The 21,688-nt window shown below is 38.8% G+C and overlaps 1 protein-coding gene across 4 annotated transcripts in view; it reads right to left on the bottom strand.

Moving 5' to 3' along the window:
• The window catches only part of slc8a3 (solute carrier family 8 member 3), a 94,200-nt gene that overhangs the window by 14,237 nt on the left and 58,275 nt on the right, over window positions 1-21,688 (bottom strand). For all 4 annotated transcript variants that reach the window (XM_067420894.1, XM_067420895.1, XM_067420892.1 and 1 more), the window contains one exon: window positions 7,273-7,379. In XM_067420894.1, coding sequence (XP_067276995.1) covers window positions 7,273-7,379 — 107 coding nt within the window. The remainder of the gene's footprint in view (window positions 1-7,272; window positions 7,380-21,688) is intronic.

The following is a 21,688-nucleotide window of genomic DNA, read 5'->3' on the forward strand; positions in this document are numbered from 1 at the left end:
CTCCACAGGATATTAATCACATATAGATACAGCACAAAAGATAGTCTGCTGGATCTCTCTCTCCTCTGTTGTATCACCCGATTTCTCTTTCCTCATGTTTCTATCATTCACTCTTCACCAGCCTCTCCCCTTTACTGTCTTTCTCTCTTCGCCTGTCTCACTGCTCACTCCTGCCTGTACTTTTCTCACCATTTCTTGTCTGTCTTTCACACCGCTCAGCTGTCTCTATCACCTGTCAAAGCTCGGGTGTTAATTTTGTATGAATGACTAGCAATCATTTAGTTAACAAAAGGTTATTTGTGTGTTTCGTCCTTAGAGTTTATTTTTGTATGGTCAATGAAGATGAGAAATTGTGATCATGAGGATAATTAAACAATTTTAATTAAAACATGTTGACAAAAATATATGAGAAAAACAATTCTCTCTCTCTCTCTCTCTCTCTCTCTCTCTATATATATATATATATATATATATAGTACAGGCCAACTATTTGCAATGTTTTTGAAAGAAATTTATTCTGCTCATCAAGCCTGCATTTATTTGATCAAGCTTTTGGCTCTAATAAGCTCTAATAAGATTTAAGATTTATTTCAGATCTCTCCAGAGATGTTCAAGTCTTGGCTCTGGCTGGGCCTCTCAAGGACATTCACATTCATGTCTCATAGCCACTCCTTTGTTATCTTGGCTGTGTGCTTAGGGTCATTGTTCAGCTAGAAGGTGAACCGCCTCCACTGTCTGGGGTCCAGAACGCTCTGGATCTGGTTTTCATCAAGGACGTCTCTGTACATTGCTGCATTCATCTTTCCTTCGGTCCTGACTAATCTCCCAGTTCCTGCCGCTAAAAAGCATCCCCACAGCATGATGCTGCCACCATTATGCTTCACTGTAGAGATGGTATTGGCCAGGTGATGAGCAGTGCCTGGTTTCATCCAGACATGACGCTCGCCATGCAGGCAAAACAGTTCAATCTTTGTTCAATCAGACCAGACTATTTTGTTTCTCATGGTCTGAGAGTCCTTCAGGTGCCTGTTTGCAAACTCCAGACAGGCTGTTATGTGCCATCTGGCCACTCTACCATAGTATGATGGGGTGCTGCACTTTTTTTGGGGCTGCCATTCACTGCCATTATAATGCTTAGATTAGCTAGGATATTTTTTTATATAATTCCGATTGTATTCGTTTGAAAGAAGAATGTCATATACACCTAGGATGGCTTGAGAGTGACTAAATCATGGGATAATTTCCAATTTTGAGTGAACTATCCCTTTAAGAAGTAAGGCGAAAGATAAAGTGTGAAACCTCTAGAAAAGTATTTTGCGCTTAACAGGAGTCTTGTTTTTTTGTGATCCTGTTCACCCAATGAGCATTCAATTGTTCGAAGGCCACACCTTAATTTAGCAATTTCTTTAGCATTTCATCCTTCTCATGGGCATGTAATCATTTTACTTTTCAGTGTGAGTACAATCTCTTTTTCTCTTTTTTTTTTACCGTATTACCTGTAAAAGAAAACTGCTTAATAATTATGCACATCTGAATATATGGCGATTTTCACTTTTCACTTTTAATTTTTGTACTTTTTCATCAACTGAATTTAGAAAAAACTACCAAAAATCAATAAATATGACATGACTAAATGTAAAATATTTGTTTTCTTTGACAAAACCTGTGACTAAAACAAAAAACAAAAAGTTCTAGTAATTCTTACTCTATTTTTCTCCATTCTCACAGTTTTCCTGCTATCTCGCCCTTTTTTCATAACGGTCTCTCTATACCTCCAGATATAAATCAAATCCAGTTGGAGTATGGGTTCAATGCCAAAGAAAGCACCCTGTATTTAGATGTATAAAGCTGAAACTGTTTCTTTAGATCCCTCAACATATTTTGCAGGAACAGCACAGGATCAGCAGTTCTAAAGTCATGTTTTGATGTAGGACAAGTGATGTGTCTCCTATTACAGGTTCAGTTTCAAAAACAGCTATCTATTTGATATAATCTCTTATCCGTCTGCATAGAGGACTAATTACAATTTTTTTTTTTTACTGAATCTACACAGTGAAACAAAATTATATGCGTTTAGAAAGGCATGAAGGTGAATAATTAAAGACAGAAATTTTGTTTTCTGGTGAACAATTCTTTCAATCTGACTCACTCAGTGAATTATTAGAATTGTTTACTGAATCATCAATGAACCAGAATTTCATTAGGAGGAATCAGAACCACAATCGCTAAATTACAAACAGCACAATAGAACTCCTACAATTAAAAGGGTGGAAAAACACGATTCCACTTTTCTAACTTTACCTAGTGTGTAATGCTGCTGTTTGAGCACAAACAACATCTGCAAAGTTACAATGTTCAAAGTTTAAAGCAAAGGGAGATATTTGCTTTTAAAGAAATCAATTTCTAAGGACTACAGCAAACGGCTGGTAGGGAACAACAGCCTTTTCCTCCAGACTCGCTGACATCAGCAGCTACAATATTTACATAAACCCCTCCTCCGAGAATATTAAATAAGGGAGGGGCGAGGACATTTTGAAATGGTGACGAAACGCTGTTTTTTATCCGGATTATAGGTCCACTTTGTTCAGCCTTCCTGGGGAGTTCCTATAGGGACTAGGAATCTATGGTTAAAATGTAAATAATTTTCACAGAGGAAAATGGTCCCTGCAGCATACGATCACATACATGATTAGAACGTTCAGTGATCAACTGCTGACTTGAGCTCAGTGTCTTTTAATGTTTATTTTAGGTTTCATACACTTCTAATTACATTACACATTCAGAAAAATGTCACATATCAGGAGAAGTGGATGATCTTAGGTTTTAAATCCAGCATGCCCCATCTCCGTCAGTGTTTAAACGTTTAACGTTAATGGCGGCCGGACGGCCACAGCCCGTGATAACTTTACTGATTAACTTTTCGACCGGTCCCTCATGTAATGTCACATTACATATATCAGGTGAAGTGGATGATCTTGTGTTGTAAATCCAGCAGACTCGGACTCCCTGTCAGTGAGGAAAACATGTAATGGCATTGCCCCGCCCTCAGTTCGTGATAACTTACCGATCTACAAACATGACACAAACGTGAACTAGGAAGTTAGTGAATCAGAACACTCTGGGCCAGTTAACCAATTTGAGCTCATTGCGTATTTATGAGGGACCGGCTTCATAGAACCTGGAACCGTTTTAAAAGTAGAGACAGAGCAGTTCAGAATAAAGGTAAAATATATTAAAAATAATGCATTCGAAAGAATGTGTTTCACCACTCTTTAACAGAATGGAGTTTTCCATAGAAACCAGAATGTTCAAATCCTCATTATTGGTTGTCAAAACAAACTATAGTCATGAATGCGCATATATCCGAGCTGAGAAATTTTTTTCCTAGGGTTTCTCTGTACATCTAAATTAAAACTTATCTAAATCCATGCTGGCATAAAAATAAAGATATATATAATGATTAATTAATAAACTGCTTGTTTACAAGCACACAAGTGAGGAGACAAGCAAACATGTGTTTTTTTTTTTTTTTTGGGCTTGGGTAAGTTAATAAGTAGGTTGTTTAATGTTGTCCAGGCGAGATGAGAGCTCAAACAGAGAGGACCAGCTGTTCTTCATCTTTCATTCTTTCTGAAGGGTATAATACTGGGACAAGGACACATGCATACATGCAAACACACACACACACACACACACACACACACACACACACACACACACACACACACAGAAAGAGTACTGTACCGCAGTGCTGCGGTGTGGGTGCTGGTAGCATTGACCACGTCTGCCTGATTTATGGAGAGATATTGAGAGACACACTTGAGTCTGTGTGTGAGTGTGTAAGTGTGTTTGCATTCATTTCTCACACATCTTGAGTTCTTGGACTGGCGTTTAAGGGCAATGTTTACTAAAACTCCAAAGGAGTCAGTGAAAAAGCAACACTGCTTCACATAGTTTTCTAAATATTTTTTATGTGAACATCATTTACATAGTTTTCTAAACAACAGTCTCAAGGCATTTTGGAAACTATATAAAAACTGGAAGACAAAGACATGGACGTTGCCATTTTTAAAGCATTACAAAAACATCATCACAGCATTTCTCGTGTGAGTCGGAGATGAGTCAGTTTGAGATCTGCGCAATGTGGGTCTTAATCGGATTCATGTGCTTTGAGTAAGATTCCCTTTAAAGCAAGTCAGTCCACTTGGAGGCCATCTTAGTCACGCCCTTGGGTAGCTATTTTATATCTAGGCAATAGGCATGTAATCTACTTAAATTGGGATATCTCAGTAACTGTTGTGTTGACTAACCTTATGTGTATTTTATCTGACAATGATTGCTTTTCCAGCTCAAAATAGGCTAAATACATAATTTCAAGGTAGTCCTGCTAAAAGACATATCCATTCTAGAGAAAAATACAAAAATGTCTCTTTTACCATTAAGGCAGTTAGGGCCAGATTTACTAAAAAGGGCAAATTAACTTGAGCACGCATTTCCCAAAAAAAAAACACAGATGGGAGTGAAAAATTCCGTGGCTAATCTACTGACAGCGCACAAACTGAAGAACACAGATGCAGCCGGGTGATTTCCATAACAACCAACACAAAATACCAAGAGCAGCGCAGATACATCTGGGGCCTGTTCTTCGTACGTGGCTAACTCAGTTAGCTGGATATGATTGTTGATGATTTGGCTTGATTTCGGATTGTTTGGTTCTTGGAAGCTCATCTTAGACTTGCTATCATAGCAACATTTCATGTAAACAGGATTAGATTGCATCTTGAGGTGATATTTAAAATCTGTCCCAGCCACTGCTACTTTATTACAAGAGTTCATTACTGAACCAGGGGCAATACTAATTTAAAATAATAATAAATATAAAAGTTTATTTGAAAATAATATTTTAAAGTTGTGTAAAATTTGTGTATAATACTATAGACACAGTCACTTGATTGAGAGATTTATTTGTGAATTGTGATGGAATAATTACTTTATAGTTGTATTGGAGGTTTACACACATTGTGCAGTTAATCTCCGTCGTGCATTAATGTGAGTGATGACAGATAATATGGTAGTGGCTTGATGCAGCGCAAGAGATGCAGATCATATGATCTTGACGGTTAAGAAACTTTAATTAATATTGTCACGTAACAAATTTGCTTCAAATTGAATTAAAAATGAAATTACAACATTAAAATAAAAATGTAAAGTGTGCAAAATTTTATAAAATCGTGAATATAAATAATTGGCAATCATGTTAATCTAAACAGTGCACATTTAATTTATCTAACTTTTATGTTGGTTTGGTCGTTTGTCTGTTTTACTTAAAAAGGTCCAGGAATTATTTTTTTCTTCTTTTTTTTCTTTGACAAGTTTTTTGCCAGGTGGCTTTTTTAATTATATGATGTAATTACGTTGTCTTGACGCCAGCCAATCGCTGCATTGCTGATCGTGGTTTTGAGTATTGATGCATCTGCCCTCTTCAGGGAACACATGCACGAGCAGTGATCTCAGATAACTTAATCCAGATATTTTAATCCAATCCGCAAATTCGTTTGAAGAACCAAATTAGTCAGAGATCAGTTATCAGGATTAAAAGATCTGGGATCTGTCAAATCATCTCGGATGTATTACGCAAGGTACGAAGAACGGTGCCCCTGGTCACTTCTGTCTGTTATCTTGGTTCATAACAGAGCTCTGACACCTCTATGTCTTTCCTTGTTATGGTAAGTATGCGGTTGCGCTTGGGTCGTGCGCTCCTCTGTCCATGATAGTTTGGTTTTGGTTCCGTGTCGGATTCGGACATTCATAAGTCCCATGCTATGGCTTATGATTGTTCTAATTAGCTGCATGTTAGTGTCTCAATTTGTTTGAGCACGTGGCTTGTGATTGTGTTTACTGACCATGTGTTCGTGTTTTTGGTGTGAGCGCATGGCTTGTCATGTTTGTTTCTTTGTGCCATGTGCTCTCCCGTCTATTACGTGTAAAGTACTTTTTCCTGATTAACACAATTGGTGAGATATATATATATATAGCGATGCATTTGTGTAAGAAAAATATCCATATTTAAAACTTTATAAAGTAAAATATCTAGCTTTCGCCAGACTGTCTTCTGTATTCAACTTACAAAGAAAGTGTAACGCCTCTTGCTGTTCACAACGCTAAAGGCCTTTACACAATGAGTCACATATTTTTACATGCATGTTTCGTATACGTGATCCGAAAAATTTGTCACGCACAAAGATCTTGCACACTGTGTCCGATGCGCATTAATGAATGCGTTACGGGGAAAAAACTGACTTAATTACACTGTTAAAGATTTGGATTCTCATGCTAAACATCTCATGAGAAACTCCTTCAGGATTTGAATATGTTTCGAAAAGTTTTCCAGTATGGCCCTGTATCAGGTCATAAAGGGTGGAATTGCTTGTATGGGCACTTCTCCTGGATGAGCATGTGCGCATGCCCATCAGTTAGCTTTTGTACGGGTTCCGGGAGCCGTCGGCTGCGCTGACATTTTGTTTTTAGACCATAAAATGTCACTAAAGAAGTTTTTGGTTGTGAGGGAAAGAAATCCTTGATCAGCTTCCCAAATAACTGAGCATTAAGGAAACCGTGGATGCAGTTTGTTTTTGCGGAGTTCTGCAAGTGTGTTTGTTTGTTCCAGTCGAAACCGCAAATGTCTGTGTTGTGTTGGCAATTGGAGCGTTTGTGCATACAATGTAAACAACCCGGACGTATAGTGAATTGAATGTTATCCAATATGGATAATGCCATGATGTATTCTACACATTGAATCGTCCAAAAAAAAAAAGAGGCGTCCGACTAGAGCAAACATTGAGGAGCACACTGAAAGTCGGCCAATGCTCAAAAACGGCCCGATGTTGCCCGACAGCTGGCTTGGTGTGTCCCTGGCTTAAGAAACATTGTGGAAACTGTGATACAGTTCTTTTGATTATTTTAATGCACCCTAGCTAAATAAAACTATTCTTTCAAAAACTAATCTTACTGAGTGTACACATTTGAATGTACTATATCGTAAATCTCAAGAAACAACAACACGCTTACTGCTACAAAAGAAAACATCATGAAACATGAAGACAGCAGAATAACAAATAAACTCATGGTGATGGTCATGTGCTCTCATGACCTGATAAAGAACCACTGGATAAAACAAAATGAAGTGAATAGATGAACAGCAAAAAAAATGAACAAACCAAAAAAACAGATGTGGTCTTTCTATGAGTACATTGATGAGTGTGTGTGTTTTACCTTTCTGGAGGCTCATGTCCACCATGCGTGGTTCAGCTAGCTCCAGGTAGAAGTTTTTGTTTTTTTCATACTCCTCGTCGTCGATAATCTTAACCTGTACGGTTTTACTGAGAGAGAAAAAGAGAGAGAGAGTAGAGTCAGAGATCAAGTGAGAGGTCAGTGGATTGTCCTGAGTTCAGAGGTCAAACACTCAGAATCATTTTTCTATTATTCATTCTCCTAGCTGTCATGTGCCAATCATTTTTGCTGACAAAAATGTTATCTTCAAGACAAAACAGTGTTGGGTTTTACTGCAAACTCTAGACCTCATTGTTTGTAGCATCACTACAAAAGAATAAAGTTATTATTTTAATTTCTCATTAGCAAGAGAAATCATGTAGCTTTTCACCAGCAAAGTTATTTTACTGATAAAGCTATAGGTACACTGCAAAAAAGAGTCTTACTTATTATTTTTGTCTTGTTTCTAGTCCAAACATCAAAAAATTCTTAAAACAATAAGTATTTACTAGATAAGATAAAGTAATTGTCTTGGGGAAAAATAACTCAAAATTAAGAGAGCATTTGCTTAAAATAAGCAAAATGATCTGCCAGTGGGGTAAGCAAAATAATCTTGTTTTAACCTTAATTTTGAGTAATTTTTCCCTAGTCTAGTCAATGTTTCTTAATGTAAGAATTTTTAGAAAATTTGATTAGAAACAAGACAAAAATACTAAGTATGAAAAGCATTTTTTTGCAGTGTAGCTGTAATATTGACAAATATATTGCGTTCTCTGTGACAATACTTCAGCAATCAAGTCTTGTGTATGTTTTCTGTCAGTTTAGAATCCTAATTAGCAAATGTGGAAAATGTTCAATTTGCAAATGAATCGCTCTTTTCAGCCTACAATCAACTGAAACAAAACCTGTAAATGCATTCCATCATTGTAAAGCTATGAAAAACATTCAGCAACTGCATGTGAAACTTGCAAATGACATTTGTGTGACACAATTGTTCAAAAACATCCATATATAAACTGCTGTTTGGGTTCTGATTTTGTTTTGTTTTTTGAAAGAAATACTTAAGACAGTAAAGAAATTTATAATGTGACAAAATAGTCCTATTTCAAATAAATGCTGTTCATTTTCTATTCATTAAAGAATCCTGGGGGGGAAATGCATCGCACTTTCTACAAAAATATTAAGCAGCACAACTGTTTTAAACTTTGATAATAATAATAAGAAGAAATGTTTCTGAGCAGCAAATCAGCATATTAAGTGACACTGAAGACTGCTGAGAATTCAGCTTTGCCATCACAGGAATATATTTAAAATATTAAAATAGAAAAAAGTTATTTTAAATAGTAATTTTTTTTACTGTATTTTGATCAAATAAATGCAACCTTGGTGACCATATGCCTATATGCATATATCTTGCATATCCAAAACATTCAGAATGCTGGTGTATACATGCATGAAAATAGACAATATCATTCGTTATTCGTTATTTGTAACATCCATCCCACCCCCTTCATTGCTAAATTCTCAGCGTGTGTGTGTATTTATATCTCAGCATGTGATTGATGTTGACCTGGTTTCTCTATGAATGTGAGTAACACCTGTTTCTGCTGAGTTTCAATGAGAGTTTCTCTCTGTGTGTGTGTGTGTGTGTGTGTGTGTGTGTGTGTGTATGTTTGACCTGTGAACATCCCTGTCCCTTCATTCGGATCAGTTACTCATAGTACAGCTGTCTGCAGACCCACACCTCTTCACCTATCTCTAATATGTATTTCAGCCTAACATACTCATGTTCTCATTCCCTTCTGCTCTGCCCTGTTTCCCCTCCATTAGTGGATACATTATACTCAAACGTCCTCTCAGCCCCTCTCACTCACTCTCACACTGCAAAAGAGAGAGACAACACACACACACAAAGACAGACAGACGTGACAGGGCTGCATTCTTGGTCTGTGATCTGATGTAGGTCATTCCTACTGTGCGGTACATTTTCATTTTATATGTATAAAGGAACAGTAAAATTATCTGAATTTTCAGCAGCCATTACTCCAGTATTCAGTAACTGCGTTTACATGGACCCTAATAATCTGATTGTAATCGGACCAGTAGCACAGTCGGATTTAATAAAGTGACATGTAACTACCTCAGTCGGATCTGAATTTCATTCGGATTGTAAGGGGCGGTTTAAACCTTTTCTGATCTGATTGAGAGGACATGTACACACTTAAAAAAAACGAAGCTGGAAAGTACTGCTCATGTGCAATGACGCAGAAATGGCGTAATGATGTTTGATGCGTGGAACGAGCTGTGCTGTTAATGAAATGTCATAAATGATTGTTGTGTCATTCAAAATTCCTTCCACCTTCCACTTATCGTATGTGAAGTGGTGCAGGACAACGTCCCACCAGTCATATTGTTAAGTCAGCTCTTTGAAGGGGTGATGAATTGAGAAATCAGCTTTCCCTTCAGCTTTTGATATATATATATATATATATATATATATATATATATATATATATATATATATATATATATATATATATATATATATATATATATATATATATATATATATATATAAGGTCATGGTAATATAAGATTATCCTGTAAATTTCAGAACTGAAAACTTTCTTGTTAGTAAAATAAAAGCTTTTATAGACACCAGGCCCAGAAAACGATCGTGTGCTTCATCCAGGCATCCTCTAGTGGTGAAACACCGCCTCTACAGAATAATAAGCACATGTAATTCAGTAGCCCCTGCCCACCGACTCATCTGATAACGCTAGCCAGCAGCAATAACACGTCGAAAAAGATAGCAAGATATTGTGGAAGAACAGTCGCTGCCTAAGCTTCCTTTGGATCCTAATATTAGGAATGTGCGATACTTCATTTATTTTTAATAAAGTTCCAGCTCACATTGGTAAGAACGTTTGTGTGTTCTCTTTATTTCACCGCTGAATTGTTTGTTAAGTCTCAGGTGGATTTGCAGACACAATGTTGTGCCTTCTATATTGGATCCGAAAAGAATGGTGCAACACACTTATGTGAGTAAAACATCTCTTTTATATGAAGGCTAATAGTAGTCCTGGGACTATGCGTTTTCCAGACGGGCTACCAAAACGTAAGCCCGTCAGCAGAAATAATATTTATTTCATGATCAGGGCGCCCGCGCGCACGTGTGTGTGTGTTCACGCTTATATCCACAGATCGTGTGGGTCATGTAATACAGAAATAATATTCCAATCAATCGCGGGTGGATGAGAAATAAATGTATCTAAAGTGTTTGTTTGATAAAGATGTTTACGAGCCCTGTGATCGAGAGAATCATTCCAATCCCTCCCTCATGTGAACTGACCTGACAGGGGAGCTGGAGCTCATTAAATATGCAAATCTTATTCAATCCTAGCCATGGGTGTGGTTCAGTGCGTCATGCCAATCAAAACCCATCGTTTGAGAGAAACTCAAAACCATTGTCGAAAATAGCCTATTCCTTATTAGTTATGATGTTTTTGAATGTAAAAACCACACAAATGTCATTAGTTGACCTCAGACAACAGTATACATTTTTTTTAAAAAGCCAGTTCATGACACCTTTAAAGCAAAAAAAGCAATGTAGGAGAATGGTTAGTATACACAAAAAGCGGGAAACTCTGTATGTTCGTGCCGAGTGTGCTTCAAAAAATGTATTCCGATTTGAAACTTGTGACATACAAGCATGCACATCAATCCAATCACTTGATGTAGCTAGTGCCACATGGTCCTTCAGAAATCATTCTAAATGCTGAGTTGATGCTCGAGAAACATGTATTATTATCAATGTTGAAAACAGTTGTACTGTGCAATATTTTGTGGAATCCATGATCATGTTTTTCCTGGATTTGTTGATGAATAGAAAGTTCAAACCCATAGCATTTATGTACAATTTTTTTGAAACATTATGAATTCAAGGATTAAAAAAATTGCTGAAAAGTGAGAGTAAAGTTTTACATAGAAATAATATATACATTTTTAATTTAACAATAAAGTGAACATGGGGTGAACTTTCAGTTTCTGTCATGTTATGCTTTTGTAATAATATAATTTATAAAATTTGGTTTGTGCCAAAAGTACAAATTAATGTATTAATCTATAAATAAATAGACTAACTTGTAAATTAATTCATTTTAATGTGCAATAAAAGTAGTAATTAAAAAAAAAAAGGAAAATCATCAATAAATGGTTCAAATAAAAAAAATGATTTTTATCTGAATATCTGCATTTTTATTTGAATTTAAAAAAAAAAATTATCACAAAACAGCCAAAAGTTATATTCTTTAGAAAAACCTGTCCGATAATGACATCATTCTGCAGAAAGTGACAAAAATTTAGTTGAAAAAACAATCATCAGAAGTTGGATTGTTGTGGCATTTGTTGACCAGTTGTACTCAAGAACATTACATCCTTTTATACATATATACAGTAAAATTACAGACACCATTATCATATTAAATAAATGAATATATAAAAATTATGTTCAAACTGACACTCATGTGTCTCAAACCTTCACTAGCACTTTATTTCTATTGTGTTTTCTTGTCACAGTATGTGTGTGTGCATGTATGTGTGCGTGTGATTGCGGGTGTTTATGTGTGTGCTAGAAGTAAAGGATATACAGTAAACAAGATTTATTCCTGTCTTGTAAAAAAAAAAAAAAAAAAAAAAAAAAAAACAACCTTCTCCACCCGTTCCGAGCTCTAGTGACTCGGCAGATTGCAAAAGAATCTAAACATTGCACATGTGCTCAAAATGAGAAAAGACAACATTCCTCCTCTATTATTTTTCCACTCCAGGAATTAAATGCAATCTTAAGCCGAAACACACTTTCACGCATCACCGCGTTCTGAAATGTGATCTAGGATGACCAGAGGTCCTGCAAACTGAGATAAACCCAGTTTCACAAGGTGTAACCCGGTGTTCTGACAATTCACTAAAAGAAAATAACAGCCTCCAAGTTTCAGCTGTCAACAGTCTGGCTTTGTTTGCAAATCTCAAATGAATCACTGCAGAACTCTTTCATTGCCTTGCAAGCTGATTTGCCGATACCTTCATTCTAGAACATCTATCAGCAAGTCTGCTTGAAAAGTATCGGGTTGCCATAACAACTCCAGGCACTTGCTGCTGCTTCTGCTGCTCCCTGCCATCCTACAAAGCACAAGCACTAGAATGTTACATGTGGAACTTAAATGTAAGCAATACGCCTAAAGTATATCTAATATCCCTTTAAGTAAAGAAAGTGAGATGGTTTTAAAGACTTTTAGATATAATATTCATCAATATTCACTCCATTGTCCATCTCGTTTTGCTCCTCGTGTCATAATCAAAACAAAACAAAAACAAATTCCTACTGCTCACATTTTCCCACTGTCCAACAATTTTCTCGGCAGGTCTGTTTCTGAGTGGAAAAAAACCTTGGACAGTGTGAATACGTGGGCAATAAAATCTGTATTTATTTTAAGACAGTACAGTCAAATGCTTCCTCAAAACAAACAACATCAAATCCACATCATCGAATCAAGACATTTAAGGTTTGTTATTTCTATGTTTCGGGACTAATGCTGCCCACTTCAGCCAAGGTTACTACAATTGTGTTGCACTGACAAAACACACAGACGAGTCTGAAACTATTTATTTATTAGTAGACCTGACTACTAATATCATCCACACATATGGGAGAAATATTAATCAATGGTGCTCTAATCTCAAACGCTTTGTTCACACTGCCCCAGTCATTATTATGTTTATTATATCATTACTGTATTCATTTCGCAAGGAATAAAACTGGATCAAAAAGTGTAGCCAATATCTGTTTTTTAAATTTGATGACTTACACGTCAACACAAAGCCAAGAGACTATATAGTTGTCTAATTGGATAGAAAGGTGTTTTCAAGTTTGTTAATTTTCCTGTGTTATACAAACCCTGCGTCCCAATTCGCATACTATCCATACTAAATAGTATTCGAAAATAGAATTAGTATGTCCAAAATCGTAGTATGTTGAAAAGAGTATTCCAAAGATTCCCGGATGGTTTACTATTTCCGGTCAGAATTCAAAGTATGGAACGATGGGCACTCTAACGGCTGATATTACCCACAACCCACTGCGAGTTGGACGAGGATTCGATTAGAACTACAAACGCGGATAAAAAGCGTTAAAAAACTACAAACATGACGGATGTGCGAGTCCGTACTTTTAGGACTCGCACTTTTATACTTTTAGGACGTAGTATAAGTAGGGGAATTGGGACGCAGCAATAGTGAATGTCTCGTGAGAAGAAATCAATGAATTCACACCTGTAAACATTGTGCAAGGCTTGTCTTAAACAAAATAAATTTATTGGAAATCCGTTATCACTGTTCAGACTAAAACCCAATTCCAAAACCATAATTTGATGTAGTTATATGAAAAAAAAATCTTACATTTTTCATTATACAGATTCAATATAGATGTAGAGTGGATCAGCATTTCATGCATTTTTTTGGTTTGTTTTTGTGCTTTTTAGACTACAAAACGTTGAATAAAGGGAATTTAGTAAAAAAAACTCCCGTCTGAACCAACCTTTACCTCGTGCCTAACCAAGCCTGATAAAGTGACAAATGATCAAATCTTGTTCATGTTAATGAGAACTTGTGCCCTAAACAGCTGTGCCCACAATAATTGGAGGCATTGTGGGTGCGTCTCAATCCGCTCCCTAGTTCAGTAGTCAGGGCACTATTCAGGGAGTCAGCCCACTGACTTATGTCCTGGTCAGTGCCCTGAATACTGAACTAGGGAGCTGATTGAGACGCACGCATAATATCCTACTAGTGCACTGAAACGTTCACTCCCTAAAAAGTCCCTCAATGCACCACAAAAACCAGGGAGTATCGATGCTCACTGTGTTCCCTTAACAGAAGTTTTAAAGCACGGAACAGAAATCATGTGAGCCAACTCACTATAATGACAGCTGATAGATGTTTTTAAAAATACAAACCGTTATTTAATTATATTTGAGCATAAACATACATCACTAGACAGGTAATGTACAAAATTGGCTAACATTTATAATTTATTTATGGCTGAAATGTTGCACGTATATATGCAACAAGCAAAGTATTTATCACAATGTACTTTAAATAACATTGCAAGGAATGTCAGAAAGATATAAGCTCTGCTGTTGTTCATAAATACCAGTAGTGATGTCGTACAATGAGAAGGTTGTCATGTCGCCGGAAATAGAGCCGTCAGTGTCCCAGTGTGTAGTAAGCCACCGTCCTTTACTGTCCTTACCAGTGCCAGAACTCGTGATCACCATATTCAGATTCACGACCAATGACGCTAGGGAAGCTCTGTGTTCGAATTTCCTAATAAATTCATTCGTACAAATCAAAACCTCCGAAATTTTAGCCCACACCGCAGAGTTTAATGCTGCTTCTAATCAAACACACCTGAACCGAATAATCAAGGGTACAACTAAAAAAAGTTGTGTTCAAAACCAGTTGAGGTTAAACTTCTCAGTTAAGCATATCTGTAGAGAGGGAGAAAGAAGAAAGTGGGAACAAATGGAGAAAAAAATGGATGAAAGAAGAGAGAGTGGGAAAAAGTTTTAAAAATATGACACTATGGCTAACATTTAAACATACAGTTATTTTCTTTCTTTTTTAACCGTTTTATGTAAAAATGTAACCTTTTGCCTGTCTAATCGAATGAGTCAAAAAGCACGTTTAAATGACATTTACTATTGTTTCTGGTTCATTTGCCACACTGAAAATGAAAGGTCAATCTGAGTTCTTGGCATTGTGGGATACAGTATTCCCATGTAATGAACTGTTTGGTATGTGAATGTTTGCATGAAACACTCAGATTATCTTTTACAAAATGTGCCGTATACAACCAAAGAACAATACACAAAAAGTAGTATGCAAGTACTTTCACATTGGTTTAGAGTCAAGTGGCCAAGTCGAAGGGCCGTCTACACTGTTTCTAAAAATGGAAAACGTTATATGCAGTTTCTCCATTCGTTTTTTTATTTTGTATTATATTTTGGGGGGCCTGAAAATGCACACTTTTAAAAATAGGTTTCAAAGTGCAAGTTTTCGAAAATTATACCATAAATGTCTAAACTACATAAACGTGAATTTGTGAAAACGATGATGTCATGCACATGCTTATTAAGTGTTTAGTCTATAGGCACGTAGTGTTTTTTATTACAAAGTGACATCGCCAGCTAATGTCCTGGTATAAATAATACCGAGTTTTTAGACATTTTCGCGGCTCTGTGTGAACGGGGATTGTTTTGACAAAGCTGTCACCTGTATATGAAAAAAACGTTTTAATTTTTTAGTATATCATTGTTGTGTTGTGTAATTGTGCCCTAGGAAAGTGTTTGAAATGTGTCATGAAATTGTGTTATTATAATATTTATATACCATATTTATTATTTGTATTAGCTTTTATTTTTTATTATATTTTTATTGATTGAATACATTTCTTATTTGCTTTCTTTGTATTTATATTTAGCTTTAAATACATATATTTTTCAGCTTTAGTACTTCAACATAAACTATTTCAGTTAGTTGCCAAGGTAAAAGTATTTACGTTAAAGTTTTTTTATCTAATTTTATTTAATTTCAGCATTATTGCAATCGACAAACACACTTTTAAAAGTTTTAGTTAACAATAACAACACTGTTATGAATTGGATTATCATCAGTCCCTGAACTGATTGACGGACACAAATTTAATTAAAGTCTAAGAACTTGCATACAGACTCCCTCCCACATGTTCAGTGTGTGTGAATGCCGTAGTGTTGTGTGTCTGGGAGGTGTTCCATGCATATTGGTTGTATTTATGCAGCATCTTTGCGTCCATATTCAGTAATTCAGACCTGCAGGCACAGAGACACTCTCGAGCATCATTACTGCACCAGAAATATGCAACTAAGAAAACCTCTGTCTCATCTGCTTACAACACACACAGATATCCAAATCAAGAGTGAGGAAGAAGGAGAGGGAGAGAGTCTATGTTCTCCCCAGTGTCACCCTGATTATATAAGAGACACGTGCTAAAAATAAACCCTGCAGTGAAAAGGGTGTGTGTATGTGTGTGCGAGTGCATGCATGTCTGCACTGATGGGCAAATACACACACAACCAGGGATACACGTTCACAGACTAATTTGACTCAACGCAAACACAAACACACACACTGTGTGCACGCACATGCCTGCGAGCTCGTGCTCTCTGTGGTTGCCAAGGAGACACAGCTTCTTCAGCTGAAAAGGAGCAAAGCTCTGGCTCCATACACACACTTCAGCTTTCCTGGTGGATTCAGTATGCTAACACACTCAATATGCCTGTGTGTGAAAATGTCTATACAAGATAACTTACTCTTGTTAGCATTGTTTCCTGGAGCTAACCTCAGGCAACCCTCCACTGGTGGCTATTAACAATGGACCAGAACCTCGTACCCCAGGGTGGTAGGTGCTAGTGGTGCGTATAACATGCTTAGCTAGGTGCTAGCGTGACGCTGAGACTCAGATGAGGCCACTTCTGTACTCAACAGTGTGCTTTTACCCTCTGATTAACCTGCAACCTACTGCCAGGGTCCGAATTAACACTCGCTAAGAACCGAATGCAAGTCAAAATTGTCTGTGGCGAGCAAATTAAATGGTTGCTCTCCAGCGGCTGTATACACTGTGATTTTAATGATAATATCTAGTATGGGAGTCATATAAAAAAAAAAAAACATTTAAGCTGACCAAAAAAAACAAAACCCAACTCTTTTATTTTTTTATTTCTATAGATAGATTTAGAACTATAAATGTATTCAATTTATTAATTCAATTGTACAATTGTACTTCAAATAAACACTATTCTTTTGGACTTTACTTAAAGAATCCTGAAAATAAATATATATTACAGTTTCAGCACAACTTTTCAACAATGATAATAATCAGAAATGTTTCTTCAGCAGCAAATCAGCATATTGGAATGGCTTCTGAAAGATCATTTGACTGGAGTAATGATGCTGAAAATTTAGCTTCAGCATCACAGGAAATAATTACATTTTATAATATATTCAAATATAAAACGTTTCTTTTTAAATTGTAATAATATTTCACAATATTACAGATTTTACAGTATTTTTATCAAACAAATACAGCCTTTGTGAGTATATGAGTATTCTTTAAAATATCGCAGTCTTTTGAACAGTATGTACATAAATATATTCAAATATAATGAATAAATAATTATAAATAAGGGGGAGAGGGAGGGGGAGAGGGGATACACCGCTCCACAGTAATTTGAAAGTGATTGCAGTACCAGTTTGGCCACAATCTTACATACACTTCCTTTAATATTCTGTTAATTCACTTAACACTGTCTGATGTGACAGAAAGTTAAATTTGGACCATGCCAACAAGTGGCCATCACCATGGGAACTACTTATTGGATGGAGAGGGTGATACCTGACACGTGTTCAATAACATCAGTACCAGTATTACAGCAGAATTGAGCTTTGTGCTGCTGAGACTGGATCTTTAGACCCAGTGCGCCACTGGTTTGATCCATCCAATGCTTCATACTGTAGCCGCAGTGTGTTTGTCATTTAAGCATGTCCTTAATCAGCAATTCCTCTGCGGAAAATGGCTGTAGAGGGACTAACGGATAGGATTTTGATTCACAGTGGGAGTGCTGTAATCATTTCATTGATCGATCCCTGTCTGTAATGTTACTGCCAGTGTTCAGTCGAACTGTCTTGAGATTCCAAAGGGCTCCACCGTCTCTTTCTGTGTGTGTTAATTATAACGGCTCAGTGGTCACAAACTCAATGAAACTTGCTGATGAATGTGTGCCGCATACTTCAGTCTCGACTGTGACCCAAGATAAAGCAAATAACAACTCTAAACAGCACTATCTCTACTACACTATCTATAGGTTGAGGTCAGTTTGATTTTGTTTTAAAGCCACAATATGTAATTTATCGCCTCTAGAGGTCACTTATTCAAAAAAAGGCGTATCTTAATGACGACTTGACTTCATGAAGGTTTTATTATGCCGCAGACGACCTCTTTCAATCTTCTTCCGGTCATGCATATGTGGGGCAACGCAGTTTTATCATATTACATACATTAGAGTGTGTTGAAAGTTATGTAATAATTAGGGCTGGGCAAGTTAACGCGTTATTATCGCGTTAACGCATTAACTAATTAACGCTGACAATTTATTTTATTGGGCATTAACGTAGTTATTTATTATTACCAGTATATTGAAAGCCTGTTGCTCACTGCCTCTGAATACACATGCAGACAAACCATTGGTCAAAGGAGAATACACGGCTTTACTCTAAGCCAAGGGCATTCTTTGTCTGGGACAAATGGGACAAATAAAATATTAAAATAACCAGAAACGCGAGAATGATTCAGATTTTTTTGTTGTTGTTATTATTATATTCAATGTAAACAGCGATTGATAATGGAGTGTATCTCTGCCTCTGGTAACAAAGTCGCGTTGAGGCTCGCGCTGCCTGTCTCTTTGTGAGAGACATTCGTGGAGATCAAAACAAGTGAGCAGCAATATAAACTCACAGAAGAAACATACTGGGGTAAAACTGAGTTCCCTTTCGAAAGGGAACTCGAGCTGCGTCAGCTGACGCTATGGGGGGAACGCCTCCAGCGTGACCGGTGTCTGAGCTACTATCAAACCACAGCAATCCTATTGACCGGCGACAGCCTATGATGTCATCAAGGTGCGACCAGGAAGTATATAAGGGCGCCTTGCAAACATGACACCAGCATCTTCGTCTTCAGGGACTGTTTTTTGTCTGAATGCTTCAAATCAAAGGTAATCCAGATTCATTTATTTTCTGCCTGGGATTAAGAGCATGCACAGTCAAGCTCTTGTGGAGTCATTTGTTCGATTGTGTGTAATGTGAGCGAAGTTTTCAATCCGAGATCGCTCCGTTCTCGTCTAGCGCTCTTGCTGAGGGAAGAGCGTTTTTGCATCTGAGATTAGTGATGTGATCCCCGCTCACGCTGAGGCTGAGCGTGGATGCACGTCACATTCCCTCGGATGGGGTCGCCGATCGCCGCGAGGGGATGTTTCCCTCCGGCGATCTAGCGACTGACGAGACTAATCACGAATGCTCGTAGGGATGGCTGGTGAGAAGGGAAATTAATTTCTCAGCCATCCTGACTGTGTATGCTGAGCCGATGGCTGTTATGAGCGCGCTGCATGCAGGCTGCGACCGTCATGTGGGCGCATTAAAGGAGAGATCGCTCGTTTAAACGGAACGATCGATTTCTCCCCGGCCATAAAACCGTCGGCTCAGTTGAGCTTTTCCATTCCTTCCTGATCTCCTGACTGAGATCGTGAGGGTATGGAAGAACCCATATTCAGTGTATTCACGGACATCAGCGGGTGTTAAATGCTGATGTTTGGAGGATGGGTGTTCTAGCTCCAACCCTGCCATCTGAGCTTCTTTCAACTTGGTTCAAGAAGTTTAGATGGCGGGGCATACACGGCAGCGGGTCAGCCTGGTGCTACTTTTACGCCGTGTCGGTGTTGCAAGTATACTGGGAAGACCTGCTGAGGGATCTCAAACAGGGAAAATACCCTGACCCGCGGCGCAGCTGTGCGCCATATCAGCGATAGCAGGGCCTGAGGGCCAGTGTCACAGAAGCGCGGGTGGTGGTGTCCGAGGACCCGCACACCGCTGAGATCCGGGTCCCAGGCAGGCGGGAGGCGTCACGGTATACGGACCAGTGACAGGGCCTGAGTGCCAACATCGCCTCTCATGCTCCCCGCGGTTAAGGGCGGGGCGCAAAGAGGCGGACTCCCACATAAGAGGAATAGTATCACAACGCTGTTGGCGTGAATGAAATATCCCTCCCTTAGGTGGGTGAGTTAAGAATTACATCTCATTTACTGCTCTTCTTCATTTTCTCCCCAGGCGCTTCTTACATCCGGCCCTGAGGGGGGCCATGACGATGATACTCTAGACCCCGCCTGGCTGGGCTGTGAGAAGCGCACCCTCAGGCGGTTGCGCTCCCAAACATGCATACTGTGAGTAAAACTTATGTGTGGATATCGTCGCGCAGGAGGCGAGCTGGTAAGTCCCCCTTGCGAGGGAAACATTTATTATTTATGTTGTGTGAGACTTCATGCTCCCCGCCAAGGGTTTGGGGATCACGGTATCGATGGAGGACACCATAGGGCCCTGTAGTTCCCCTGTCCGGTGGCTAGAACGATTTTCTAGATGCCGTTATGTGGTATGTCTAGAGCTAGCTTTGCTAGGAGAGTATAGCCGCCATTGTATGTACAGCTGTGCGAACAGTTTTTTTGCCTTCTCTCTGTGTGATGAAGCAGTATTGAGGCAACCGCTCATTCTTGTAGGAATGTGCTGTTGTTTTAGGCGAGTGTGCTCTCCTAGTCAAACAAGAAGCTCTTAGCCACCCCAGGGTAAAGCGGTCAACGTTGCCCCTCGTGGAATTTCATAGACGGGAGGGTGAGTTTAGGCTTACGCACGAACTACAGATTTAAGTCTAGCCTCGCAGGGCTTAGACGGAGTATTATTGAGGTTTTTTCGCTTCCCCGAGCCGCGTATAATACTCTTATGTAGGCTGGCCCTCTCCGGGCCACTGCATCGGTTGGCCTAGGCTTTTGCGGGATGGGGGGCATTTCTTTCCAAAGAAGGAAAGTAATTATCGCCCGAGGCCCTCGGTTTGAATATTGCAGGGCATTTTCTTTCGCATCCCTAGTCAGCCTCCTCTTACATTAGAGTCGTCCGGCCAAGGCCCGCCCCCTTCTCTGCGTTTTGGGGTTTTTAGTATGCAGGTTGGTGTGAAGCAGAATGAACAGCGACTTAGCCAGTGGTCGTGGGGCGGGGTTTGGCGTCCCACGCTTGTACGCAGGTGGGCTATTTTTGCGAAAACCCCGCTTTCCAGAGCTTGTTGTGGCTGCCACCTTCTGGCGGCCCCTGGCCCCATCCTGGAGGATGTTGGGCCGGTGGGTAGCATATTTGTGAATATTTTTTTTTGCCCTCTGCTCTGTGTCTTCTGCTCCACCTTTTAGGGCTCGGGTTGAGCTGCACTCGCAACCTGCGTGCTTCGTAATGGTTCGGTCGGATGCTCCCCTGGAAGCCGAAGCATTGCCATGGCTGACGCCCTAGCGTGAACGGTAGGCCGCTGCATGAAGGAAGAGCGGCCGCCCTGACGCAGGTGACGTAAGTTGTACTCCCCTCGCTTTGAGGGTCTAGGTACTTTCTGCTGAGTACACTGCTTTTGGCAATGTGTTTAAGCTATGTCTGTAGGCACTGCCGGATGGGACTGCGTCATCGCATGGAGGACCCCGTGAGCCTCCGGGATGAAGCCAGCCCCGGGAGGGGCATGGGCTACCAGCTGGCT

The sequence above is a fragment of the Pseudorasbora parva genome, chromosome 17 (genome assembly GCF_024679245.1).
Source record: "Pseudorasbora parva isolate DD20220531a chromosome 17, ASM2467924v1, whole genome shotgun sequence".
Lineage (NCBI taxonomy): Eukaryota > Metazoa > Chordata > Actinopteri > Cypriniformes > Gobionidae > Pseudorasbora > Pseudorasbora parva.